Source organism: Asterias amurensis, chromosome 3 (genome assembly GCF_032118995.1).
Source record: "Asterias amurensis chromosome 3, ASM3211899v1".
Lineage (NCBI taxonomy): Eukaryota > Metazoa > Echinodermata > Asteroidea > Forcipulatida > Asteriidae > Asterias > Asterias amurensis.
In genome coordinates, this window is record NC_092650.1 from 14,538,114 (window position 1) to 14,563,272 (window position 25,159).

Genomic DNA, 25,159 nt, shown 5'->3' on the forward strand with positions numbered 1-25,159 from the left:
CTTACATGTACATGATAGAGGCGGTCATGGTACACAAACTTCCCTCAAATTATTTATTTGTTTGAAATTACTTTGACAGTATTTCAGAAGTAAGCCTAAATAATTCCCTTAGATTACTGGATCATTACTGGTCAAGTTTTTAACAATTGAGCTGTTTTTATAAATAAAGATATACATTTGATAATTACAAGAAGTACTCCTTCGTTGTCTTTGGTTTACATGAAGTTGGTGAAACGGTATAGTCTAAAATTATTTATTTATACAAAATAAATAAGTAATTTAATGAATGATTTACATCATCGAGCTTAAGAGAAAGACGCTACTTTAACCCTGCAAGGAACATTGATTGAAAGTTCCAACGACCTGACATCAAATTTTGATAGGAAATATTTACATGCATTCTTGTTTATTTTAATACAGATGATTAATTTGCACTTGGATAAAACATAATTTTTTGTATCCACTCAATGATGTAATGATTTGAACGGGGCCCCAAGAAAATATTGCTTAGCAAAATGTGGCTTCTTTATCGCAAATTGAGTCGGGTTAAAACTTGATAACGAATTTTGGCTGGTAATCAGGTTCTGGTGATCAAGATGTGCGTGTGCTAAGCAAGTTTTCATGCTTACAGGCTTTGTGAAATTGGGCCTACGTTTTGTGTGAAGGCACTGTTGACAATGGTCGACGTCATATTTATGCAAGCCATAATATGTTCTTGTTTTTGTTTGTTGAAAAAAATATATGATGTGCCACGATTATATTGTGATTTTATATTAAAACAAGAACAAATTGTTTGGGAAACAAAAGAAAGAAAAATAAATGGTTTACATTAAACCAAAGTAAAACATTTCCTATATTGGAATCGTTGTTTGTATAAAACTTGTTTTTCAACTCTGACAGAATTTCAGGCGGAAATGTTTCTCTGGAAAAAAAAATTGTAACTGTATGCATTTTTCATCTTCTGTGAGCCGTCGCGTCGGGGGAAAAACACACAGTGAGGGAGCCAATTGTGTCCTGTACATGTACATGGTTAGGTGTTTTGCATAAGGACACGTGTGTCACGACTGGGACTCGAACCAACACTCTGCTGAAACACCGGACTTTGAATCCGCCTTAACCGCTACACCATGACACGCTTATAGAGGATCTGAATGTGTCTTTATTCGCCGCATGGCTTTTACTGTTTTCTTTTGATAAAATTCCCCCGCTCAAAGTAATAGTTTAGAGGTTGGTTGCGGGTGTTTGAGCCGGTACTAGGTTTTCCGGACACGACACGTACGTTACAGACTCCAAATTTGTTGATGAGGATGGGTTTGTTTCGTCCGCGGTCGCAACAGATTTACTCGTGTCCAACCTGTTTAGAAATTCCGTGATGTTGATTTTCTGGTAGTCCTTTGTGACGACGTTCGCCTCCATGTTCTGCAGATTGGTCGGGGCGAGGTTGGTATTCGAACAGGGAACCAATAAACTGAGATCATTCCGTGTGGCCGTGAAGCTCAGATGCTGATGGTTAAGACTCTGTTTTTGTCCGAGCTCGAGTCCGTGTGGTTTCCCCGCCTGTAGAGGTTTCAAGTAGACCCACACCTTACGGGCACGGTAGCTCGCCTGGAGCGACTTTCCAGCGCAGTAGACAAACCACATGTTCAGCATCCCGAAGAAGACGATGTTCAGGAAATAACAGGCTATGACAAGAATGTCCATATTGAATGGGGATGTGATGGTATAGGAATAGATTATGAAACCCAGCGGGAGTAGAAGTCTAAAGACAAGAGCTGTCAACCCGCTCACGGCAAAACTACACCCGTAAGCTATGTGGTGCTCTTCCACGTGGAGCACTTTCAGAAAATCCAACATTTCGAAAAACGGCGTAGCACCCGCGAAGAGCAGCCCGACTGCACCGCCGAGTGCGTTCTGTCTGTACTCCAAGAAGACGAGGTACACGACGGCTGCTACCAAATGGTGAACGAATGTGATGTAGTAATTCGGAAGGTGGCGCTGCAAGATGGCGTCTTGTATGAGAAGGTACATGTAACAGCCGATGTTTATAGCGAAGCAGGTCCTGCCCGAAGTGCCGAGTCCGTGGAATGGTTGAGCGATCGCATCGCCTTGCAGTAGGAGGGAAAATCCAGCTAGGCATAGAACTGCAGACTGGACTACGATTACAATTCTGAAAATTGAAAACAAAATCGAAGCGATATTGTTATATTTTTATGCTTTGTTAATCAAAGAGTGAGGACATAGCCTGCGTGGCCGTTAGCAGGCACTTATGAGATTAGACAAAAGTTAGTGTGTAAAAACAGTTGACAGTATTCGATATTATAAAAGACCATGTTAATATTAGGCCCCTTATGTAAAGTACTATTTTGAAACCACCAAAATCAAGAAGAGTCAAACGAACCCTATCATTATGAACTTTCACATGAACTTTTCACAGCTATCTTACAAAGTAAAGTGTGGGTGCGTTCGTTTAGCTTCCCTGGGTCGACCCCGGTGTGTGTCGGTTTTTGTTTCCAGGACGAACGTGGGTAATTATCTGCACACGTTCGTCCTGGAAAAAAAACGCCACACACCGGGGTCGACCCGGGGAAGCTAAACGAACGCACCCAATAATAGGGCTAAGGTTTGCGGTGACACCATGTACAAATCTCTTCTGTGAGTATAGTGGAGGCTTTGAAAAGAGCCGGTCTTCTGCTGAGCAGAAACCGGCTCTCGGCTCATGATCCACCACATCCTCACAAAGAAAATAAATGCTTTACATGGTGTCACCGCAAACCTTACTATTTTAGTATTTCTCACCATAAACATGCAATATAGCCTTTGAAAGTGTTATCTTAAAGTCGCATATCTACTTTAGTTTCTGCCCTTGATGAAGAAAAAAACCACAAGGAAACTATATTATATAATGGTTCTTCCTCTTTGCGAAACCACGAAGGAAGAAACCACCATGGCGAGACCAACACACAGACCCATTGTATCCGCTAGGCCTATAGGCTACAGTCTGGACAATAAAGCCCCTTTCACACGAGAGCAATATTTAGCAACGGTCCCTTGCTTAATTGTGGCATGGTTGTACATTATTTTGTAAAAAAAAGAGTACCTCGTGTGAGTGAACGGGAAAAAATGTTCTATATAGTTCAAGGTTCTTTGAATGTAAAATCTTGTCAAACATTGTTACATTTTACTAACGAGGGTCCCCTGCTAACTTGCTGTCGTGTGAACAGCGCTTCCACATTCCCTTCAGGAATCAGGACATCGAAGGTGAAATTCTAATTTGACTCACTTTCCAGGTAAAACAGTTTTAAAAAGTCCTCTGGTGGACACGGAAATGTTGCTTTATTGCACTCTAAATTGGAGAGGTTTAAAAGTTAATACAAAGGACTATATAGTATGGAACACTCCATTTTTAGGTTTAAAAATTAGATCTTGAAGGTTTGAATTGTAAATGCTTGTTATTTGTTAGGGATTGGTCTCTCAAGACAATCCTTTGGGTTAACTTCTAAATCCCTCTCATTATGGATGGATACGTTTTTGAATACATATGGGGGGTCTATCTTTTTCGATGTATTTCCTTTTATTTGTATTGCATTATTTGCTTTCAATAACATACTCTTGTTCAAGTTTGTTGCCCGTCTTAGCGATTGTTGACATGTTTGCCCCTTTTTTTTTTTTTTTTTTTTTGCTTTTGGGTACAGGATCTGCGTTACGTTTCCATCAATCTTAATGAAATATTTCTATTTCACTCGGTACGCAATTTTGTTTCTGTAGTATAGAATTGCCTTCCTTAAAATCTTTCTTGCTTGCCTTTTTTTAAGGATTAACTTATTTCAAATCGATTTAGGAAAAAACAATCCTCGTTGAAAAGCACTTATAAGGGACGGTGGCAATTTTGATGTACAGAAAAGTGCTGCATGGCAGCTGTTTAAGCACAAACCTACAGCTAAATACACAGAAATTACCAACAGAAAAAAAGAAGTTACAAGCTAAAATACCATGTCACAACATAATGTGACTGATTTTCTGCTTATTTGTGCTTTACGAAAATAATTATGGTCGAGGAAGTATTTTCTGCCCGAGCAGCCAAAATAAAGGCCCAGTGTAAATAACACATTTTATGTAATTGGATTGTTACTTCAGTTTTTCCGAAATCGCGAAAACCCCTTTCCGCTTCCCGACCAATGCACCCTTTCAAATTGAAATCCTGTTCAAAACGAAAAGTATTTTTGGCATTGACATCAGTTCATTGCAGTTATTGCGCTGTATTTGTATTCTAACATCCTTTTCCTCATTGAATCGCGACAGGCGAACATTCTTCACACATTAACAAACAATTAAATATTATTCACCATCAAAATCGATTTCCTGAAATCGTGAGTGCCTCCTCCCCCTTTCCACTTCCCGACAATGCACCCTTTCAAATCGAAATCCTGTTCGGGCATAAGAACTATAACGTATTAGTGGCATTGACAAAAGTTCATTGCTGTCCGTTGGTTTTTTACCCAACATCCTTTTTCTCGTTAAATTGCGACAAAGAAAAAAACTTCGCAAAAGAGTTTGTAGTTTTCAAAAACCAACTTAAAATGACACCATAAACATCGCTGTTCGAAGACAAATACCAACGATCTTGTTAAAAAAAAGGTGTTAAAAAGTGTATGTATTAGTTTCCTTTGACGTTAAGGTGTGTACCAACTTCTATTCTAATATTTTATAATACTAAAATGATTTCAGATTCAAAAAACACAAAAACTCAAGACAATAATAATACGTTGATCCGATCCCACATGAAAACAAATCAATTAATTAATTAACAATTTTAAAGTTGAACTGTCTAAACCTATGGAGTAGGACGCAAAAATCAACTTAACATTTCGGTTTTGCTGTCATCAGTTAATTTTTTTCTTCTTTTTCTTCAAACGTCTCTGTTGGACACCATGCAGCATGCATCATGCATCATGTCAACTCAGCTTCCCGTTTCTGATCGAGAAGCAATGACGTCAACCAAAAGGCACATTGTGTTCGCCCACAAGCCTGCCAATATAATTTTCATCCATTATGTCAATCCATTGTCAAACCATACCGGACACACGGGTGTGTGGCTATTTAGAGTATCTACCAACTTGACATGATTTTTCTTTACATTACAAAATGCAGCATGAAATTATTGGTCGGGGCCAACATAATATTTAGGACTTATTTGACGCGGTATTTAAAAATACAAGGTACGATATGTGGCAGATTCGACAAAAACATTAAGATTTAATTTCGAAATAGGTCTATCTATATTTCAAGATTGAAGAAAGTTCAATGTTGTCAATAAAAGTATTGCATGAAAGTAAGTACAATCCGCATATGAGTTATGGTAAAGTTAACCAAAAACGATGTGCCCCAGGACTCGACAACTTTGCATGCACGTTTCCAACAATTTTTGCACGTCAGTGGCATTATGCGATTTTATTTTGTATTTTTTTCGTTTCTAAACATCGCCATCTGTCAATTTCGTTCAGAAAACAAATTACTTAGCATAATAAGAAAAATAGTCTTTCCAACAACACAAACAAACAACAACAAAGCCCCCCCCCCCCCCCAAGAAAAAAAAAAATAAATAAATAAAAATAATAATAATAATATTATGAAGTCAACGATACAAAAAAAAAACTTAAAAGCAAAACTTACAATCTGGGAATAAACCATGGTTTCTCATCTTGAAGAACGAAGAGTGATTTCCTCCAATGTCCAGAACGATCAGCAAACTGACCGGTCAACCAGCCAGCAACAGCCCGCCCGGCAAAGAACAGAGCCGTGCTCAGATTAATGGTTGCCGAAATCCAAAGTAGATCTAACGCTATCCCTGGCCCACTGTCCATGGTGTGTGACTGGTGTGTCTGACCACCCCGCAAGAAATATACAGAGAGCCGTTATTAGAAGTCGCTGAAAATGCGTTTGTATGGAGTGTGCCGAATGAGTGTCTATAGCGAACTCGTGCTTCGGTTTTATTTACCCCCGTCGCAACCTTTTCAGAACAACCGGCCTTCCAGATGAAAAACAATGTTTTCCAAATAATATCACCAATCCCATAGCCTACCCCCGTCATGAACGAAGCAACGATTTCGATTGGCTGGGGATTCCAACGTCAAAGTTGTTTTTATAAAAAAAATAAAGAAAAAAGATAATCACTGGGCATAAACATGAAAAACCCCTGACAGTACATTTACACAATGTATGATCAATTGATAAACACGCGCGCACTGCACACATAACACATTGTGTTTGTCGCAAGCCGGTAACCGAACGGGAAATTCCCTTGCGCCGTCCAAATTAAGCAGATGATGGCTATGTCGGCATAAATAGTTTTATTTTTGGAAGAGGAAACCAAAGAAAAGGTTGGTGCTGTGCATAAGCATACTTCTTTAAACCCACTGAAGCGGATTTGTTCAGCCTTTTCTTGTTGTGACCGGGGAAAAAAAACAATCACCTCAAATTTACATTGGAATGAAGAGTCATTATGGGCGGCAGGGTTGAATGAACCGGGGGGGGGTGAAAGGGGACTTCCCGATGTTCACCATTGATAACCGGTATATTGCGTAAAGAACAGATGAGTGCGCGTGACTATTGGCTACTAGGAAAGTACAAACACAATGCAAGCCTAGTAATATATACGTCATGTGTTTGGAATGTGTAGAGCCACCCACATTGGGTGCATTCGTTTAGCTTCCCTGGGTCGACCCCGATGTTGCGTATTTTATTTTTTCCCAGGACGAACGTGGGCACACAATTACCCCACGTTCGTCTTTGAACCAGAACAAAAACCCAGTCACATCACCACGTGAGCCCTCCTGTGGTGACGTCAGTGCACCTCGGGCCAGCCCCAAGTGACACAAGTGGGGCTCTTGGGGCTGGCCCGAGGTGCACTGACGTCACCACAGGAGGGCTCACGTGGTGACGTGTCTGGTTTTTTTCCTGGTTCGAGGACGAACGTGGGGTAATTGTGTGCCCACGTTCGTCCTGGAAAAAAATACAATACGCAACATCGGGGTCGACCCAGGGAAGCGAAACGAACGCAACCATAATCAGAACACAAATACAGAAAATTGTCTGTATACTTTGTCCGCTGATAATAAGAATTCTTCGAGAAATCTCAGGTATGATTACGTTTGTAGCATGCAGAACTTAGTCTGTTACTGGGAAGATAAAAAATACAATTTAGTTGGCTCTCGGGGGAAAAAGGGTGTTGTGTATTGTTTAGCCAAGTTTTGTTTGCAAATTGTATCAGACAGGTAACAGAAATCAGTGTGTAAAAAAAAGAAAGAAAAAGAAAAAAGCTTCTGGGCAACTTGATTGGGCTTCTTGCCTACCTCCATGCTGAGTGCATCCTTCAGGGCACTGGACACTATAAGTTACTCAACATATTAAGTGTCGCATAAAAACTTACTTCGGGTAACGAGTGTAGAGCTGTTGATAGTATAAAACATTGTGAGAAACGGCTCCCTCTGAAGTGACTTTTGTTTGTGAGAAAGAAGTTACTTATCACTCAAATATTTAAAGACTTCAAGCCCGGACGCCTTTTTTTGACCTGAAAGCACACAAATTAGTACAAGTGTGTGTTTTTTCTTTCATGATTCCCTTGCAACTTCGATGGCCAATTGAGTCAAAACTTGTAAATATTTGGTAATAAGGGAATCAATGTGCTGTAAAGAGGTTTTCAACTAGTGGTTTAATCCCAACGAGGCATGGGTCTTGATAGAACTTGTCTCATTTAGCATAGGCGCAAGCGTGCATGTCACGCCCATTTTATAACACTTTTTACAGGTGTTATATCATCTGTTCAAGAGGCCTTCTCTACCAGTCAGAAAGGATAAACTGTCTTAGGTATTTATGACTTGTTATTTAAAGTTGGGATACACCAAGGAAGAGCACTGGTCTTTACAAAAAGTATACCAGAAGTACCTATAAGTTTTGGGTCTCATTAATCGGTCCAAACACGAAAGTAAATCACGTTGCGTCGAGCATCATTAAGACAACGGGTGCAGGACGCATTGTAAGATACGAACAGAGATGGCAGCATTGTTATCAAAGACAATACAAAACCTTTTTGGTGTTTATTTTTAAGTAGGCCTAAACTACAATTTCCAAGAAATACAGATAAAAACTGAAAGTAATAATTGGATTTGGAAGGCCATGGATACGGTCGTAAAATTTATGTAAACTTTGTTTTTCATATTATGTCGGTAAATGGGAAAAAAGTGGGAACATTTCTTTTAGTTGTTTTAGCAGATGTGCATGGACGAGTAAAACACGGTAAATTTTGTGGCCCAAATAACATTGTAAATTTACAATCAAAAACCAGAGTTTACAATTGAAACAATTTCTTCAAGGGTCCCATTGCACCATGGATGGAGGAAGAATATATTTTCTTCCTCCATGATTACTGCACCAACGTCACTGCGCGCGGCTGCTCTACGCTCTCTTTTGTTTTTAACTCTCTTTTTTTTTGCAACAGCTCCCCTTGATTTTCTACATGATTGTTTTCCAACTGTAGATTTTTCCCCGAACCGTGGACCCTTTGTCTGCTGTTGTTATAGGTCCCCGGTTTGAATGTACACCTTAAACTTTTAAACGAGGACTTAAATCCATTTTAAAGCCAAAAGGACACTTTCGGCAAACAGTATTGTCCAAAGGCCCACACTTCGTGTATCACAACTTATATATAAAATGACAAACCTGTGAAAACCGAAAATTTAGGGTCAATCGGGCAACGGGTCGGGAGAAAAAAACGGGAAAACCCACCCTTGTTTCCGCACGTTAAAGCCATTGGACCCTTTCGGTAAACAGTGTTGTCCATGGCCCACACTTTGTGTACCACAACTTCTATATCAAATAACAAACCTGTGAAAATTTAGGCTCAATCGGTCATCGGAGTCGGGAGAAAACAACGGAAAAACCCACCCTTGTTTCCGCGCGTTTCGCCGTGTCATGACATGTGTTTAAAATAAATCCGTAATTCTCGTTAACGAGAATTTATATTGTTTTGCTGTTTTCTCAAAAAGTCAAGCATTTCATGGAATAATATTTCAAGAGAAGTCTTTCACCATTGCCTTCTGTAAACCGTGTAAGTTATTTGTAAATTTTTGAACTTTTTATTTTTTTTTCTGAACCGAAAGGGTCCAATGGCTTTAAAACGAATCTGTAAATCTCGATATCGAGAATTGATAACTGTTTTAATGTTTTTCTCAAAAAGTAAAGCATTTCATGGAATATTTCAAGACAAGTCTTTAACCATTACCATCTGTAAACCCTGTAAATTGTTTGTAAATCTTAAAACTTTAACTTTTTTTGTTCTGTTCCGAAAGACGGTTTACAAAGGCTTTAAACGAGCCAACCCAACGGACTCCAAAAATCCGGAGAAGAACAAGAGGGACCCAAAACAGAAGATGGAGAGATGAACAAGTCCATAAAAAGGGGGCACTCTTTGGCAGCAGACAGCGCAGGATAGATTGAAATGGATAATTGGTGGAGAGGATTTCCTACTGCAGTGTGGAGTGGAATAGGCTAGAAAAGAAAGAAGATCCTGAAAGAGAAATTTATATTCGTCTCGTATGTACACTAATAATATTTTCATGTTTTCATTGTGAAGATTAATTATTCATATTTTCGCAAATTATTACTATTATCATCTTGAACTGTTTCACATACTAACGAAAGTTCCACATTATTTAGATAATAATTTGTTTCTGTCATCTTTTCAGGTGTTCCTCTATATACGGGAATTATACCGATGTTTTTCTTGCACTTGTGCAGGAATTCGGGGGAAACACCTCGACATATAAATTTGTCTTTCATTCTTGACCAAATAGATTAAATAAATATTATAATTGTACACCACAATCGATCAAGGAAACACAAACAATAGAGTGGTGTTTCTGAACAAGCCGGACACAAGTTGTTTAGGTAATCGTTTGTTTTTTCATTAATTGCTTTATTAGGAGATATGAAGGGCACCACTATCTTTGGGTATATTGAACAAATATTTGTTAAGGGTTTGGAAACGCTTTGCACCAATCAAAACGTAAACTTATTTACATCAAACTCACACGGTTTGAACAAAATAATTATGGCAGAAAGCTTCCCTTAAAACATTACTTTCCGAGGTGCTGTAGTTTTTGAGAAATGAGTCTTACAATTTGACAAAAATCATTTTCGTTTTCAGTGAGACGAATATTAGTTTTATAGCATGTACAAAGGGATTTACAGTAAACGACTCCCCTAAAAACCTTACTCTCTGCGAGTTTCATATTTTTCTCCTGAAAGACTTCACTACTCATGAAGCTGAAATTTCTACAGGTAAATTAAATGAAATACAATTTCACTCACAGTGGGGATATGTGTCATGGCCAACAACCCGCAAAATGTACCAAAACCCTTCAAAAGTAAATAAACTAATGAGTTTAACTTGTTGCTGTTAGACATTTTCAGTCATTGCAATTAAAGTCATCTGATAATAGATTTTTTTCTTCAAATATGAGAGTATATTTTTCTGAACAATAAACTATTTTTTTAGTAACTGTTTTAAACGATTTTATATGTTTAACAATTGTGTGGGGGTGACTCCCCTACCCCTTTTGTGACGTCAATCGAAGAAAACTTTGCCTCGATCGAATATCGACAGACTATGTGCAAGTACATTCAAGTCCTAGTCGTGAGTTTTTACGTTGTTTCGAAAAAGGTTTTTCTGGCATTTTACTGGCAATGTCGACCAGGTGTATTATTGCTGCTGGATGCAGCAAGACAACTAAGGATGGAGTCAGTTTGCAAAGTGGTCCGGCCCGACGTCTTTTCCAGCGCTGTGCAGCAAACACACACATTTTGACATGAAGAGAAAGGTTCTTTTCTTAAACACGACGCCATCCCAACAATTTTTCCAGCAAGTGGGGAAGTCGAAGAAGGTACCTGAAGACGTAACGAACCTAAAGGAGCATTTGCCTAACGTGAACAAAATTCAGGTATTGTTTCAACTTTGAGGGCATGTTTTTAACTTGCGCCAAGCGTCACTATATTGTGTAAGCACTGCATGCGATTCATCACGCCTCGATTGACGTCACGAACAGCGCCTTCTCAGGTCGGGCTTATTTTTAAATTTGTAAATAACATGGGAACTAATTTTGTTAAACCTTAGTTAATTGTTTATTCATATTCCACTCATCAAAACACATATTTTGGTGACAAAAGCTTTATTTTGACAAAACACCACTTCCAGGTGACTATAAGTCTTTTGCAAAAGAGCCAACTGGGGAAAGTGTGTGTTATACTTCTCATAAGGAAGTTTGAAAAGCCCAGTTTGAAGCATGTTTTATCATAAATGCATCTTTCTAATATATTAATGGTAGCAATCACAATCAGTTAAAGGTCATATAATAAAGTCCCATTCACACACTCGACATTAACTGAACACATTTTGTACAATTATTTATCTGAAAAAAGCAGAACTATAAACAAGTAGGTTGCACAGTTTGTAGAAGCATTGGGTTGCATTTAGGGGATAAAGGGTTGTGTAACCCCCCCCCCCTCCAAAATATGTTTTTTTTTTATTCTTAGCCATTATTTGGTGGCTCCGATGGAAAACAAAGCCGGAAGAAAAATGGCACCAAGGCATACACCTAGGTCTTAAATGTTCTCTGACAAAATTAAACATTTGTCATTAAAAACACAAATTTTTAACAAGAAAAGAAAATAACTTCAAGGTAATGATATGTTGGGTTCATTTTCTTTACAATAAAATAGTTCCTGCTGGGCACACTCGTAGTCTACATTGGTAGTAAGCAAACTGGCCAACTGGCTTCCTTTGCTGGTTAAATTGAAATCTTACAGAACAGCGTGAAGACAAAACAATGGAGAATGGAGATCATCTACAAAAAATTTAAGGTCGTGAAAGAAATCACAGGCCTGGTAATGTTTTTACAAATTAAACAATTTGTACGTGGTGGATTTTCAAAATGATAACACAATTTTGTGGCGTGTCATGGCCGAGCGGTTAAGAGCACCGGATTCAAGCTCTGCTGTTTAATCAGCAGAGTGTGGGTTCGCATCGTAGTCGTGACACTTGCTACATACAATTGGGGAGGTAGTGCTTTCTGCTCTACCCGCCAGGCTTCAGACTGATGATACCCAAGCCTACATCCGTATGGACTGTAAAAGGAGTAACCCTATTTCAGCCCCAGGAGTAGGTGGCAACGGCCTCTGGACAAAAATACTTGTAGCCCACACCTTGAAGTGGCCTTCAGGCCTTGTGTGTCTGGCGACTTGCATAAAAAAATAAAAATAAAAAAACAAGATAAATATTAAAAATCTTACCTAGCAGCATTAAGGCAAATGGAGATCATCAAGAAAACTCCTAAGAAAGATCGTGAAGAAACCATGGGCCTAAGATGCTGGTAATCTTTTACAAATTAAAACCACTTGTATATATGGTGGATACTTCAAAATAAATCACATGATCTTTTTACTTCCACCTAAAAAAATGTCTTCTGTTACTCACTGTTTACTCTGGTTACCATGGTAACTCCCGAGTCAGGTAAGTTATTTCACTCTTCTTTGGTTACAACAGAGTACTTGTGAGTGTAGATTTTAGTTCATTGGCTGGACTTTTGTTTTTATCAGCTCTCAGTTGAGGCTGTTTTGGAAGGGACGGCTGTTACGATTCTAAGGCCATGCATCTGCTTTACTTCTTCAGCTAATGCCTGCAGACACAAAAAAAAACCAAATAAATAAAACAAATTATCAATATTTTCATAAATTTCTGATAACGGGTTTGGGCACCTTTTTGTAAGCTCACCTTAAAATATTACTTGCTGAGGTGCTGTAGTTTCTGAGAAATTAGTCAAACAAAAGGCCTAATGGTTTTTTGTTGACATTTCACAAAATCATATGTAAATCATTGTAACGAGAAAATAAAATTAGCTGTTGCAAACAACTTACCAACCAAATGGATCGATGGTATAAATGCAAAAAATAGTTAATGGCCTGACGTTTCGACCCTAGCAGAGTCTTTCTCGAAGGCTCATGTTTGTTGTGTTGTCATTTAGCCTTTGAGAAAGAATCTGCTAGGGTCGAAGCGTCAGTCCGTTAACTATTTTTTGCAAATCATTGTAAAAACGGATTTCTGAGTACAGCAGCATACTGGTGTTTACGAGACTCCCCTGAAAACATGGCTATGTGATTTTCACTCTTTGTTCTCAAAAACTTGACGTGACGACTACAGTACATAAACAACCCTAGTACATAAATTTGCCTTCCATGATTAATTGAGCTTATCTGTGACACATGAAGTCATATTCTTCCGTCATGTTTACAGACAAAGAGCCAAAGTTTGACAGGTGTAGAAAAAAAAGGCCTGTCAAATAGTGCTTCATTATACTCCGACTGGCGTGCCAAATTCCATGCTAGGGTCATTCCGTGTCAAATCACCCAATGGGTTAAACCCTACTCTCTTCAAATTTGCTCAAATTTGGTTTATGGGGTAATCGTAGCTCAACAAGCTCAAATTTCAAATTTCAGCTCCATCCGATAAACAGTTTTCGCGCTACGGCATGTTCTTTCTTGTTGATTTCGGTCAAAATGCACCTGACCTCTGACATTCAAACGACCATAAATCGGTAACCTTTGGGTCAAACTGGTTGAAATTGGTGTCTTCGGAAAGGAAATTGTGTAAGCTTTCCAAATATGTCTTCTTCTTTTTTGTAGGAACATGTTTAGGTGTGATAACCTTTTGACCTCTACTTTGACCTTGAATTTGACCTTGTGGATCACGTGACCCGGCGACGAACTTCGGTAAAAATTTACCCTTATACGTTTTCTCCACAATATAGAAAAATTAGAAATACAATAGTTTTGACTTGCCTTCAGGCTCCACTCAAAGTTGCCCTACTTGCCTATTCCTATGCAAAGTACATGTACATATACATACCTGTTCATACGCATGTATATCAAGCAAGGCTATGGTCCCCAAGCAAAATCATAACATACATACGTATGGACATGTATCAAATGTACATGTACTTTGTACAGGAAAAGTGAAGTAGGACAACTTTGAGTGGAGCTTGAAAGCAAGCCAAAAATATTATATCTCTAAATATTTGATATTGTGGAGAAAACATATAAGGGTAAATTTTCACCGAAGTTCGTTGCCGGGTCACATGATCCACAAGGTCAAATTCAAGGTCAAAGTAAAGGTCAAAAGGTTATCATACCTAAACATGTTCCTACAAAAGAAATAAATACATATTTGGAAAGCTTACACAATTTCCTTTCCAAAGACACCAATTTCAACCAATTTGACCCAAAGGTTATCGATTTATGGTCAGTTGAATGTCAGAGGTCAGGCGCATTTTGACCGAAATCAACAAGAAAGAGCATGCCATAGCGCGAAAACCGTTTATCGGATGGAGCTGAAATTTGAAATTTGAGCTTGTTGAGCCACGATTACCCCATAAACCAAATATGAGCAAATTTGAAGAGGGTAGGGTTTAAAATTGCCTTTTTTGGGGGTGATTTGACACGGAATGACCCGCTAGTATCATCAAAGGCACAATTCATCCAAATATTTCCCCAACCAAGATTTGTTATCATTATTTTCGTAACTTTCTGTTTTAACTAAATAAAAAAGATGCCTAAAAAACGAACTTCATCAGTGTAGCTTGCAAGCATGAGGAAACCTGTACACATTTTTTTTAAGTGAACCCAAAACATCGGAATTAACCCAACTCTTCCAACTCCTGTGCCCCCACTTAAACAGGGCTTGAATTTGGGTGAAAATCCACAAAACCACAGAGCTTGTGTAGCCAAAATCAGGCTTTATTAAGGGGGAAACGAGAACGATAGCAATTACGATCATGGTGCACAGAGAAAGCATTGTAATGGTTGAACTGCTCCACGCAGAATACGCACTATGCTCATTCAACCGATAGAATGCGTTCTCTTTGCGTCGTTATCGTTCTCGTTCTCGTTATTGCTGCAGTGGGACAGGGCCTTTATAATGGTCAATTTGCTCCGCACAGAATACGCCCATGCTTATTCAACCAATCGAGGGGGTGTATTGACAACGTTTACGTTTTCGTTATCGTTATCGAGGCCTGTGTGACTGGGCCTTAAACCTACATCATGGTGTACGCTTTAATAGACCTTTCAGACTTTTTACCCATTCTTTTAATATCTTACCGAGGGCAGAATAATGAGAAAACAACCTCAAAGTACAAAAAAATAACATGCCTGATTTTTTTTTTTACATTGACCAGGATTGAAATAATTTATTTAAAGCCATTATACACTTTTGGTAAACAGTATTGTCCGAGTCCCACACTTCGTGTATCACAACTTATATATAAAATAACAAACCTGTGAAAATTTAGGCTCAATCCGTCATAGGAGTCGGGAGAAAATAACGGGAAAACCCACTCTTGTTTCCGCATGTTTCGCCGTGTCATGACATGTTTAAAATAAATCCATAATTCTCGCTATCAAGAATTGATATTGTTTTACTGTTTTCTAAAAAAGTAAAGCATTTCATGGATAAACATTTCAAGAGAAGTCTTCCACCATTACCTTCTGTAAGCCCTGTAAATTATTTGTAAATCTGTGAACTTTTTTTTTTTTTCTGTACCGAAAGTGTATAATGGCTTTAAAAAGCGCTACACACTTTAACAAACTTGAACAAGCTTTAAAACCAAGAGAAGATTTATCTCATTTATGTAGGGAAGAGTCATTATCATGGAAACATATTTATCACATGACACTACAGTAAACATTTGAACAACAACACCAGACAGCCTGACTTGTTCACTATGTTGATATTAAAGGCATGGCTACACCTTTGGTAATTGTCAAAGACTAGTGTCCTCACTTGGGGTATCCCAAGTATTGGTGTATCCCAACTTCAAGTCTGTGAAAACTTGGGCTCAGTAGGTCACCTAAGTTGCAAGAGAATAATGAACGAAATAACACCATTGATGCACAAACTTATGTGCTTTGAGATGCCTATAAAGGCTTCAAAAACTGTTATTAATTGAGTGAGAAATTACCTCAACTCAAAAACTACGTTACTACGGTAAATTTAATCATGGGAAATTGTCTTCCTCCATGTTTTAATATTGAGTGAGTTGTTACTTCTGTCTCAAAAACTACCTTATTTCAGCAGAGGGAGCCCTGTCTCGCAATGTTTTATAATAGTTATAAACATCTGTCCATTGCTCGAATACCAAGTAAGTTTTTGTGCCAACAATCATTTTGAGTAATTACCAATAGTGTCCTGTGCCTTTAATGGCCCAATCCTTCTATCAACAGGCCTCTGGCCTGCAGTCCATTGTAATATCCAGGCCCCTGCTATCATAAGTTTATTCACTCAAAGCCTGTATCAGCAGACTGGGAAATTGAGTCAACACCTGCTGTTGTATAATGAAGCTGCAGGGAAAATTTGGCGGAGAGATGAGGGAAATTCCCCTCCATACACCTGTCTATGGTTTATTCAAGCGCACTGTTGCAATTGAGTTCTCTAAAGGGTGTAATTGATGTACAATGTACATTACGATTAATTTATGGTCGTGGCTGAGTGTCAAGTGCACCAGACTCACTAGGCCCAACTTCGTTAAGCCCAGGCCTGATACTTCACAGAGGCAACAAAGGCAATTGCCTCCTTCGTGCCCCAAGGTCGTTGCCTTGGTGCCCTTGAAATGCCCCAGTAGAAATTTACAATTTCCTCATAGGGTGCTCTTTACCAAGGAGAAATTGCCTTGGTGCCCTTGCAGGCCTGTATGCTTCATTTTTGAAAAGGCAAGGGCACCAAGGCATTTTCTCTTTGGCAAAGGGCACCCTATAAGGAAATTGTAAATTTCTACTAGAGCATTTCAAGGGCACCAAGGCAATGGCAAGGGGCAACGGAGGCAATCGCATCCGTTGCCTCCGTGAAGTATATCAGGCCTGCCTTGCCCTTTCAAAAACTGAGGACACAGGCCTGTAAGTCGATTAAGCAGGAAATACTGTTTAAAATATCCCTGCTTAGCAGTAATGAGCATGATACCAGTCACATGTTGTTTGTGTGTGGACATGGTATTTTGGCTGGTAACTTTTGTTCTGGTGGTAAGCACACTTTTGTTGTACTTAGCTACTTGCTGTGCTTATATAAGCATTTCTTTGAAATTGGGCCCTGATATTTCTGGTCAGAATGTGTGGGCTTGAGTCCAGGGGCCAATTTCATAGAGCTGCTTAAGCAAAAAATTTGCTTAAGCACGAAAAATAGCTCGCTTATTTTACACATGTTACTGGCCAAAATTTCATGCCACATACATTGCTTATGACTAGTATTTAGCTGTTGTTTACTTAGCATAACAATTGGGTAGAGTCTTGGCCGGTAATCTGATTTTACTAAGCAATTGATTTTTTGCTTTTTTTAAGCAAAATTTTGTGCTTAAGCAGCTCTATGAAATTGGGCCCTGGTGATGACACATGTGTCCTTAACAGACTGGACACTCAAAATAATTTTTAGCATTAAAACTTGGGACCAAGCAATGGAGAGCTGTTGATAGTAAAAAACATTGTGAGAAACGGCTCACTCTGAAATAACATGGTTTTTGAGAGGAACTTTCTCACTCAAATATGCCATGTTTAGATATCCAAAAAGCTCACATATTAATGCATCAAGGGTGTTTTTTCTCTCATTGTTCACTTGCAAATTTTGCGATGACCAATTGAGTCAAAATTTGCACAATTTTTTTATTTTATACATTGGGATACACCAAGTGAGAATACTGGTATTTGACAATTTAAAGGCAGTGGCACTAATTGGTAACTACTTAAAATAATGTATATTAGCGTAAAACCTTACTTGGTAACGAGTAATGGGGAGAGGTTGATGGTGTTAAACATTTGTGAGAAACGGCTCCCTCTGAAATAACATAGTTTTCAAGAAAGAAGTAATTTTTCACAAATTTGATTTTGAGACCTCAGAATTAGATTTTGAGGTCTCGAAATGAAGCATCTGAAAGCACACAACTTCGTGTGACAAGGGTAATTTTTCTTTCATTATTATCTCGCAACTTCAACGACCAATTGAGCTCAAATTTTCATAGGGTTTTTATTTTATGCATGTGTTGAGCTACACCAAGTGAGAAGACCTGTCTTTAACAATTAACATTAGTTTCCAGTGTCTTTAAGCAACATTTTCCACGAAGCAGCTCTATAAAATTGGGTCCAGATGTAGAAATACTGTTACTACCTCTGTCATGGAGGGTGACATGATATGGGTATTGTGTCAGATTTTTTGCCCTAAACATTAAAAAATATATTTTTTTGAGTGAATGGTATTTCAAAGAGTATCACCTGCTTTAACAAAAAAAGTTTAACTTTTACTTTTAATGGTCAGGAACCATGACAAAAATTTAAAACGTTTCTTATAAAACACATAAGAATTGGTCACGTGATATATCGTCAGATCCCAACAAAAACTAATTTTGAGCACTTTATTTCACTGCTACTAATAATTGGCGGACTTTTTTGAGCAATGGCTCAAATAAAAGCTTGTAACTTTCTCGACCCCCTTCAAAATACCTATTGAATTTTAAATCAAAATTTTGGGGTCAAATCGGCCAAAAATCTGACAAAGCATCTTTAAGGGGAAACACTCCATTTAAACATTTTGAAACACTTTGTGACTTACAAGGAAGTGCATAGAGAAAAAAAAACATAACTTAATTTAAATGGATCTATGTTTGTCTATTACATCACTACTTCAAAAGTACTTTGAGGAAATAAAAAAAAAGTAAATAGATCGCCTGAAGCATTTCATAGTTTGTATAATTCCCAGGATGAGAAATTTCAGATATCTGTTTTTAGATTTTTTTTTTTATCAAAGCACATGTTCATGTGTATCTGCTTGACAGTGTCAGTTATTTTCTTTAGCTAAAAAGCGATTCTGCTCCTTGATTTGACTTCTCTAGTTCTGAGAATACTGCTTCCAAAAAGTTTCTTAGAATTTCTATTAAATATGGCATGTCCTTGACTCAAGGCTGTTGGCATAGTGTGCCCCGGCCTGATCGATGCAGCACGATTCGGCAGTCTCTGCATGCAGTGCATACACGAACATTGTATACATTGTATAGTACAGTACATTGTACAGCGAGAACAGTATAGCGAAGTCGTGAGTACGGTCGTGTCTTTCTACTTTCAACCTCGCACACGTGGCTCAAGCTACTTAGAAAGTACTCATGTAGAGTACGTGTACCGTGCAGATGGTACGCATGTACACAATAATAATAATAACAATAATAACACTTTAAATGCGCACATATCCACCCTGCTGGGTGTTCGAGGCGCAGTAAAAAACAAAAACAAAACAAAAACAAAACAAAAACAAAACAAAACACAACACAAAGAAAAACAGACACAACAAAATTAGTCATTGAAAAACCTGTGACATAAGATAAGTTTTTAGAAGAGACTTGAATTTTGCGGTACAAAGACAAGATCGAAGATTAAGTGGTAGAGAGTTCCAGATGCGTGGCGCGGCTGAAGAAAAAGACCTGTCACCCCATGAGTGTCGAGACTTGGGTTCAATTAGGAGAAGCACAGAACTTGATCGTAGATTCCTTGATGGAGTGTAAACTTGAAGCAGTTCAGAAATATAGTGGGGAGCCTTGCCATTAAGAGCTTTGTGGACAATGAGCATCAGCTTGAAGATGATTCGTTGAGAGATAGGGAGCCAGTGTAGTTGTTTCAGAATGGGGGTGATAGAACAGGATTTTCTAGACAGTGTCACAATGCGGGCAGCAGTATTTTGGAGCCGTTGAAGTCGGGAAATCTGGTTGTTTGGAAGACTGTAGAGAAGAGCATTGCCGTTGTCAAGACAAGAAGTAACAAATGCGTGAATGACCTTTTCAGTGGCACTTTTGCAGTATGTGTACATACATGTACGCTGTACACGTACATGTAATATGCATGCTTTGTGTTATGTACATGGGGGCATGTGCGCTGGCGGAATTCAGTGGGGACTAGGATTTATGCAGGTCGCGGCTGGCAGGAGCGCCTTGATCAAGGCTAGGCATGTGTTGGCTGATTGGTCTTGTTCACTAGACCCAAGCTCTAGTCCCAACTAAATTGTGCTTTCCAAAACAAGGTTACCAGCTAAACTACCATATGTACCAAGTACAATTTGTGACTCACTGGTATACTGCTCATTTCTATATTTTAAGCAATATTTCCCCATAAAGTAGCTCTATAAGTGTACACTGCGTAGTATATTTCCAAAGAAATTACTTTTTCCTGTAAGTTTGCAATGGGTTAGAAGTGTTCAAAGGTCAAATAAATTTTCACTGAAATTTCTAGTATACTGGAAAGGGGCTCATGTACACTGTAGCATTTTTAAGACCAAACCTCTTCCAGTTCCCCAAGTAGAAAAGGAATTTTATTTCCTAGAAAAAAAAAGGAACAAAAAATGCAGAGAAAAATGCCTTACCTGTGTAACCATACGGTGTTGTTGGAGAGTGCGTTTACCGTCAAACTCCTCTGATTCAATGGTAACTTCATACATAGCTCCACAGCCCCCTGAGGAAGAAACAAACAGTGTGAGACAACATTCCACGGTCCAATGATAGAGCTGCTTTTAAGAAGCAGAAAACGTTGCTTAAAGACAGTGGACACTATTGGTAAATGTCCAATAGTCTTCACAGTTGGTGTATTTCAGATACATTTACTTCATGTCAACATCAAGTGTATCTCAACATATGCATAACATAAAATTTGAGCTCAATCGGTCATCAAAGTTGCAATATAATATTGAAAGAAAAAAAAACGCCCTTGTCACACGACTCAAAAGAATCAAAGTTTATAATTTCAACGTTTCTGTAAATTAGGTCCAACAAAATCATTTCCAATTTTAGAAACAACTTTATGAAGACCAATTTGCAGTTCCCACCTTGCCAATTAGAATGAGTTAAACCCCATTTCCAAAAGATCACATACCTGACACGTCTTGTACTTGGACTGCCACTGCCTTAGGAAACTTATCCCGAAGAATACTCTTGAGTTTTTGTTCACCTTGAGTGAGCACCGTGCTATCAGATAAGCCCCTCCATCGTTGAGGGAGCTGGATAAAAAGAAACAAAGTTACACTTACAGGCAGTCCAAAGGATTTTGTTAGAAAATGTTCAATAACAACCTGTGTTTTATTTGTTTGTGTTTGTCGCATTGGAAGAGGAAGGCTGAAAGCTAGATGGACTGCCACCATCACTTATTAGGTTTTTAAAAGAAGTACATGTAGTATTCAAGTGCTAACGCGCATGAGTTATCGACAACAGCTCTGGACAGGGATGCAGAGGGTTCCGTTTGAAGGGATTTTGGTTCAACCACAGAGCAACAGATGCCCTAATTGGCTCAAAGGCAGTGGACACTATTGGTAATTGTTAAGGACTAGCCTTCACAGTTGGTGTGTCTCAACATATGCATAAAATAACTAACCTGTGAAAATTTGAGCTCAATCGGTCATCAAAGTTGCGAGATAATAATGAAAGAAAACACCCTTGTCACACCCTTGAAGTTGTGTGTGTTTAGATGGTTGATTTCGAGACCTCAAGTTCTAAACTCGAGGTCTCGAAATCAAATTCGTGGAAAATTACTTCTTTCTCGAAAACTATGGCACTTCAGAGGGAGCCGTTTCTCACAATGTTTTATACCATCAACTTCTCCCCATTACTTATCACCAAGAAAGGTTTTATGCCCAATTTTTTTTGGAGTAATTACCAATAGTGTCCTCTGCCTTTAATTTAGTAATTATTTTGTAATTTGTAATAACAGTTTTGTTTACTATTAGTTACTTTAGTAACTTTGGCTACTCATTTATGCATAAGCGGGAGAATTTTTTTTATAGCAAAAATTAAATTTATTACTTATTAGCCAATACTTGGGCTACTGTACTGAGGAATATAGGCCCTATCCAGCGACTTTCTTTTATTTGGAAACAATTCAAAAACAAAACATCACTGACCCGAGCAAATATAAATAGCAATACTCTGAGCTCTGAGGACGAGGTTGGAGATTGCATGTTGTACATTTAATATACACGTAATATGGTTATTACACTTTCTCTACTGGGCCAACTCCAACCAGCCAACAGAGGGCGCTGTTTGAACATACATTTGGATAACATGATGGTCTTGAAAGTTGAAATCCTTTTTCCAACAGACAAAACACTAGCCAGAATAGATTGATGAAGGAAATAAAAGTAATACATTTATAATCAATAATATGAATCTTACACATGTATTTAACATGTTTAATGCTTTATTTATTTATGCTCAAACGCTGTTTTAAAACAATCCAGGTCATTGTGTCGGCAGTTGTCGTCAGTAGTTGTCGGCTTTTTAAAAAGAATGTTTAGTTTAGTTCGAACACTACTTCTAAACTTCTAGAAACTATAAGGCTCCCCCGTGAAGGAGCCTTATTATACAAATATTGAGTGGCTCAGAGTGGAATGGGAGGAATATTATCGCTCGGTAAAATTTGGACTGTTCCATTTCACGTGGCAAATTTTTATTGTGAAATTACACCCGTTTCTCTTTGAGTCGGCCTGTTGGATTCAACAGTCACGATGTGTGTTCTACAGCTATTTTGAGACACGCAGAAGCCGAATGCTAGTAATTTTACTAATAATAATGCCTTGCAGTAACACTGCTGCCTTACCAAAAGACGTGCGCACGCAGTGATGTTTTTACTCAGCTTTTTCGCTTCATCCGAAAAGTACCGTTGCACGCTGGCAGCATGCAATCGAAAGGCCAATGGTACTTTTCGGATGGAACGAAAAAGCACGGTGAGCGACTCAGCGTGCAATGGTAATTTTACTTGCTATCACGTGACGGACAATCCTCCAATCAAATGATGGCAAGGATCTGCTTGAGTGTTATATAAGAGTTTCTACTCTAAGGTTTCTAGAACTAGAAGTATTCCTATTCGAACGAATACCGGACACTTCGGCACCTTGCAAAGTCGGCACCTGCAAAGTCGGCACCTTGTAAACTCGGCACCATGCACACTCGGCACCCACTCGGCACCAAGCATGTCGGCACCAAACAAACTCGGCAGTGCCGAGTTTGTTTCGGCACCGGCCTTTTTTTGACTAACAAACTCGGCACCAAGCGAAAAATTAATATCACCTCGAAGAGTCAAGTGGTTACCAATAGACTATACGTGCGTGTACTTACACAATAAAAAATGGTTTGGTAGTTTTAATAGTAGCTTTGTAAACAATGTAAAATCACTAATTCTATGGTGATGAAAATTCCGAACTATCGAGAACATTAATTTGGGCCCCGGAAGTTTATCGTCCGGCCCGCATGTGCCGTGGTTTAGTCAACAAGTAGGCCGCATGTCGGTGAAAGTGCGGTGCCATTTTCTTATGATTTTGGCTCTGATTATATTTAATAAGGGTTTGTTTAGTTAGGTTAATAATTTTCAATGGATTTTTGCCTCTTAACAGAGCGTGATTTAAAGGCACTGGCTGAATAATTTCCCGAGGGCACCGTTTTGTGCGTGATATGGATGGCACGCACACGCCTGATCGTTAGTGGTGTGCACACTCCTTCCAGTGCAATTGTTTTAGTTTGTTTTTTACGATAATCAAAAATCATATTCCAATAATATTTGCAAGGTTTTATAACAGAATCAAGCTTTTTATGGGACTATGATCATGATGATGGTGGGACTGATATAATAAACACCACACAGTGTGAAAATCGAACTTTTTCAACTAGGTGCCGAGTTTGTATTTGTACATGTGCCGAGTTTGTGGGTGCCGAGTTTGCAAGGTGCCGAGGATGTGGGTGCCGAGTTTGCAAGGTGCCAACTTTGCAGGTGCCGAGTTTGCAAGGTGCCGAAGTGACCGGTACCCATTCGAAAACGAAACAGGTCAACTCGTACCCAAGTCAACTCGTACCCAAGTCAACTCGTACCCAAAATATTATACCCAAGTCAACTCGTACCCAAGTCAACTCGTACCCAAGTCAACTCGTATCCAAGTCAACTCGTATCCAGGTCAACTCGTACCCAAGTCAACTCGTACCGTATATAACGTACGTTGTATGCCGGTACGGAGAATCCGTGCGGCGTGATTTTATAAGCTACTCACTTTTATTAAAAATAATTTCTTCTCACGAATTTCGTTTTTAATAATGCTAGATGTTCATCTCTCTTCTGCTTTTTTTTTTCTTGATTCTTTTTTTTTTCGGGGGGAAGGGGGGTTTGATTTCTTTAAGATGTTTTACGGTAGTATTCTTCTAACTAATGTTTTAAACAGTCCAGGCTGTAATTTCGTTTTTAATGTTTGGTGCTTATAAAGACATATGAGACATAAAAAGGGTTAATTTTTGTTTAACGGTTCTTCTCTTTATTGCTTAAAAACAAACTCATTCAATATAAAAACATACAATGTATAGTACGCAAACGTTCCATGTTTTTCTTGTTAAAGGGTTCCCATTAGAAAATATCATGATAAAAATTCATTCTCATTCATCTGCGTATGTTCTGATTATCTTTTTACATGTATCTGCAACATGAAAAAAAGAAATCATTACAACAATGAATAAATAAATGTATGATTTACATAACAAAAATTAAATAAACCACAATATTTATCAGTCAGTACGACTACGAGTTGAAACTCCAATATTTTGTAAAAATTTATTTGGGTACGAGTTGACTTGGGTACGAGTTGACTCGGGTACGAGTTGACTTGGGTACGAGTTGACTTGGGTACGAGTTGACTTGAGTACGAGATGACTTGGGTACGAGTTGACTTAGGTACGAGTTGACTTGGGTACGAGTTGACTTGGGTACGAGATGACCCAAACCGTCCCAAAGAAAATTCTAACCCAACAAAACGTTCGTAAAAGTTTGTCAGTCACTGTCACTGTCAAGTGTCAGATAAGTCATGGCAGGATACCTACCAGGCGACTGCTAAAAATTCTCCGAAGCATGATAACACGTTCAGTAAAAGACTGGCCAATATTATAACCTAACTCAGCTGCACTCTGCAGTCAAAATCACGAACTTTCTCGTGCAACTATGGAGGTCGCCATCTTGCATGTCTTGTGTTTTGAACTTGTCTTCGCCTGCGCAAGAGAGGGCGCTATATGCA

The 25,159-nt window shown here is 38.6% G+C and overlaps 2 protein-coding genes across 2 annotated transcripts; both read right to left on the reverse strand.

Moving 5' to 3' along the window:
* Window positions 1-144: 144 nt before the first annotated feature.
* LOC139934580 (uncharacterized) lies at window positions 145-6,198 on the reverse strand. The gene is made up of 2 exons (XM_071928860.1): window positions 5,671-6,198; window positions 145-2,167 (listed from the first exon to the last, which is right to left on the reverse strand). Exons 1-2 carry the CDS (start codon window positions 5,859-5,861, stop codon window positions 1,222-1,224), a joined length of 1,137 nt encoding a protein of 378 aa, XP_071784961.1. The 5' UTR covers window positions 5,862-6,198; the 3' UTR covers window positions 145-1,221.
* A 4,976-nt stretch (window positions 6,199-11,174) lies between these two features.
* LOC139934703 (bolA-like protein 3) lies at window positions 11,175-25,127 on the reverse strand. The gene is made up of 4 exons (XM_071929071.1): window positions 24,969-25,127; window positions 20,995-21,118; window positions 20,489-20,577; window positions 11,175-12,728 (listed from the first exon to the last, which is right to left on the reverse strand). Exons 1-4 carry the CDS (start codon window positions 24,996-24,998, stop codon window positions 12,645-12,647), a joined length of 327 nt encoding a protein of 108 aa, XP_071785172.1. The 5' UTR covers window positions 24,999-25,127; the 3' UTR covers window positions 11,175-12,644.
* Between the last annotated feature and the right edge of the window lie 32 nt (window positions 25,128-25,159).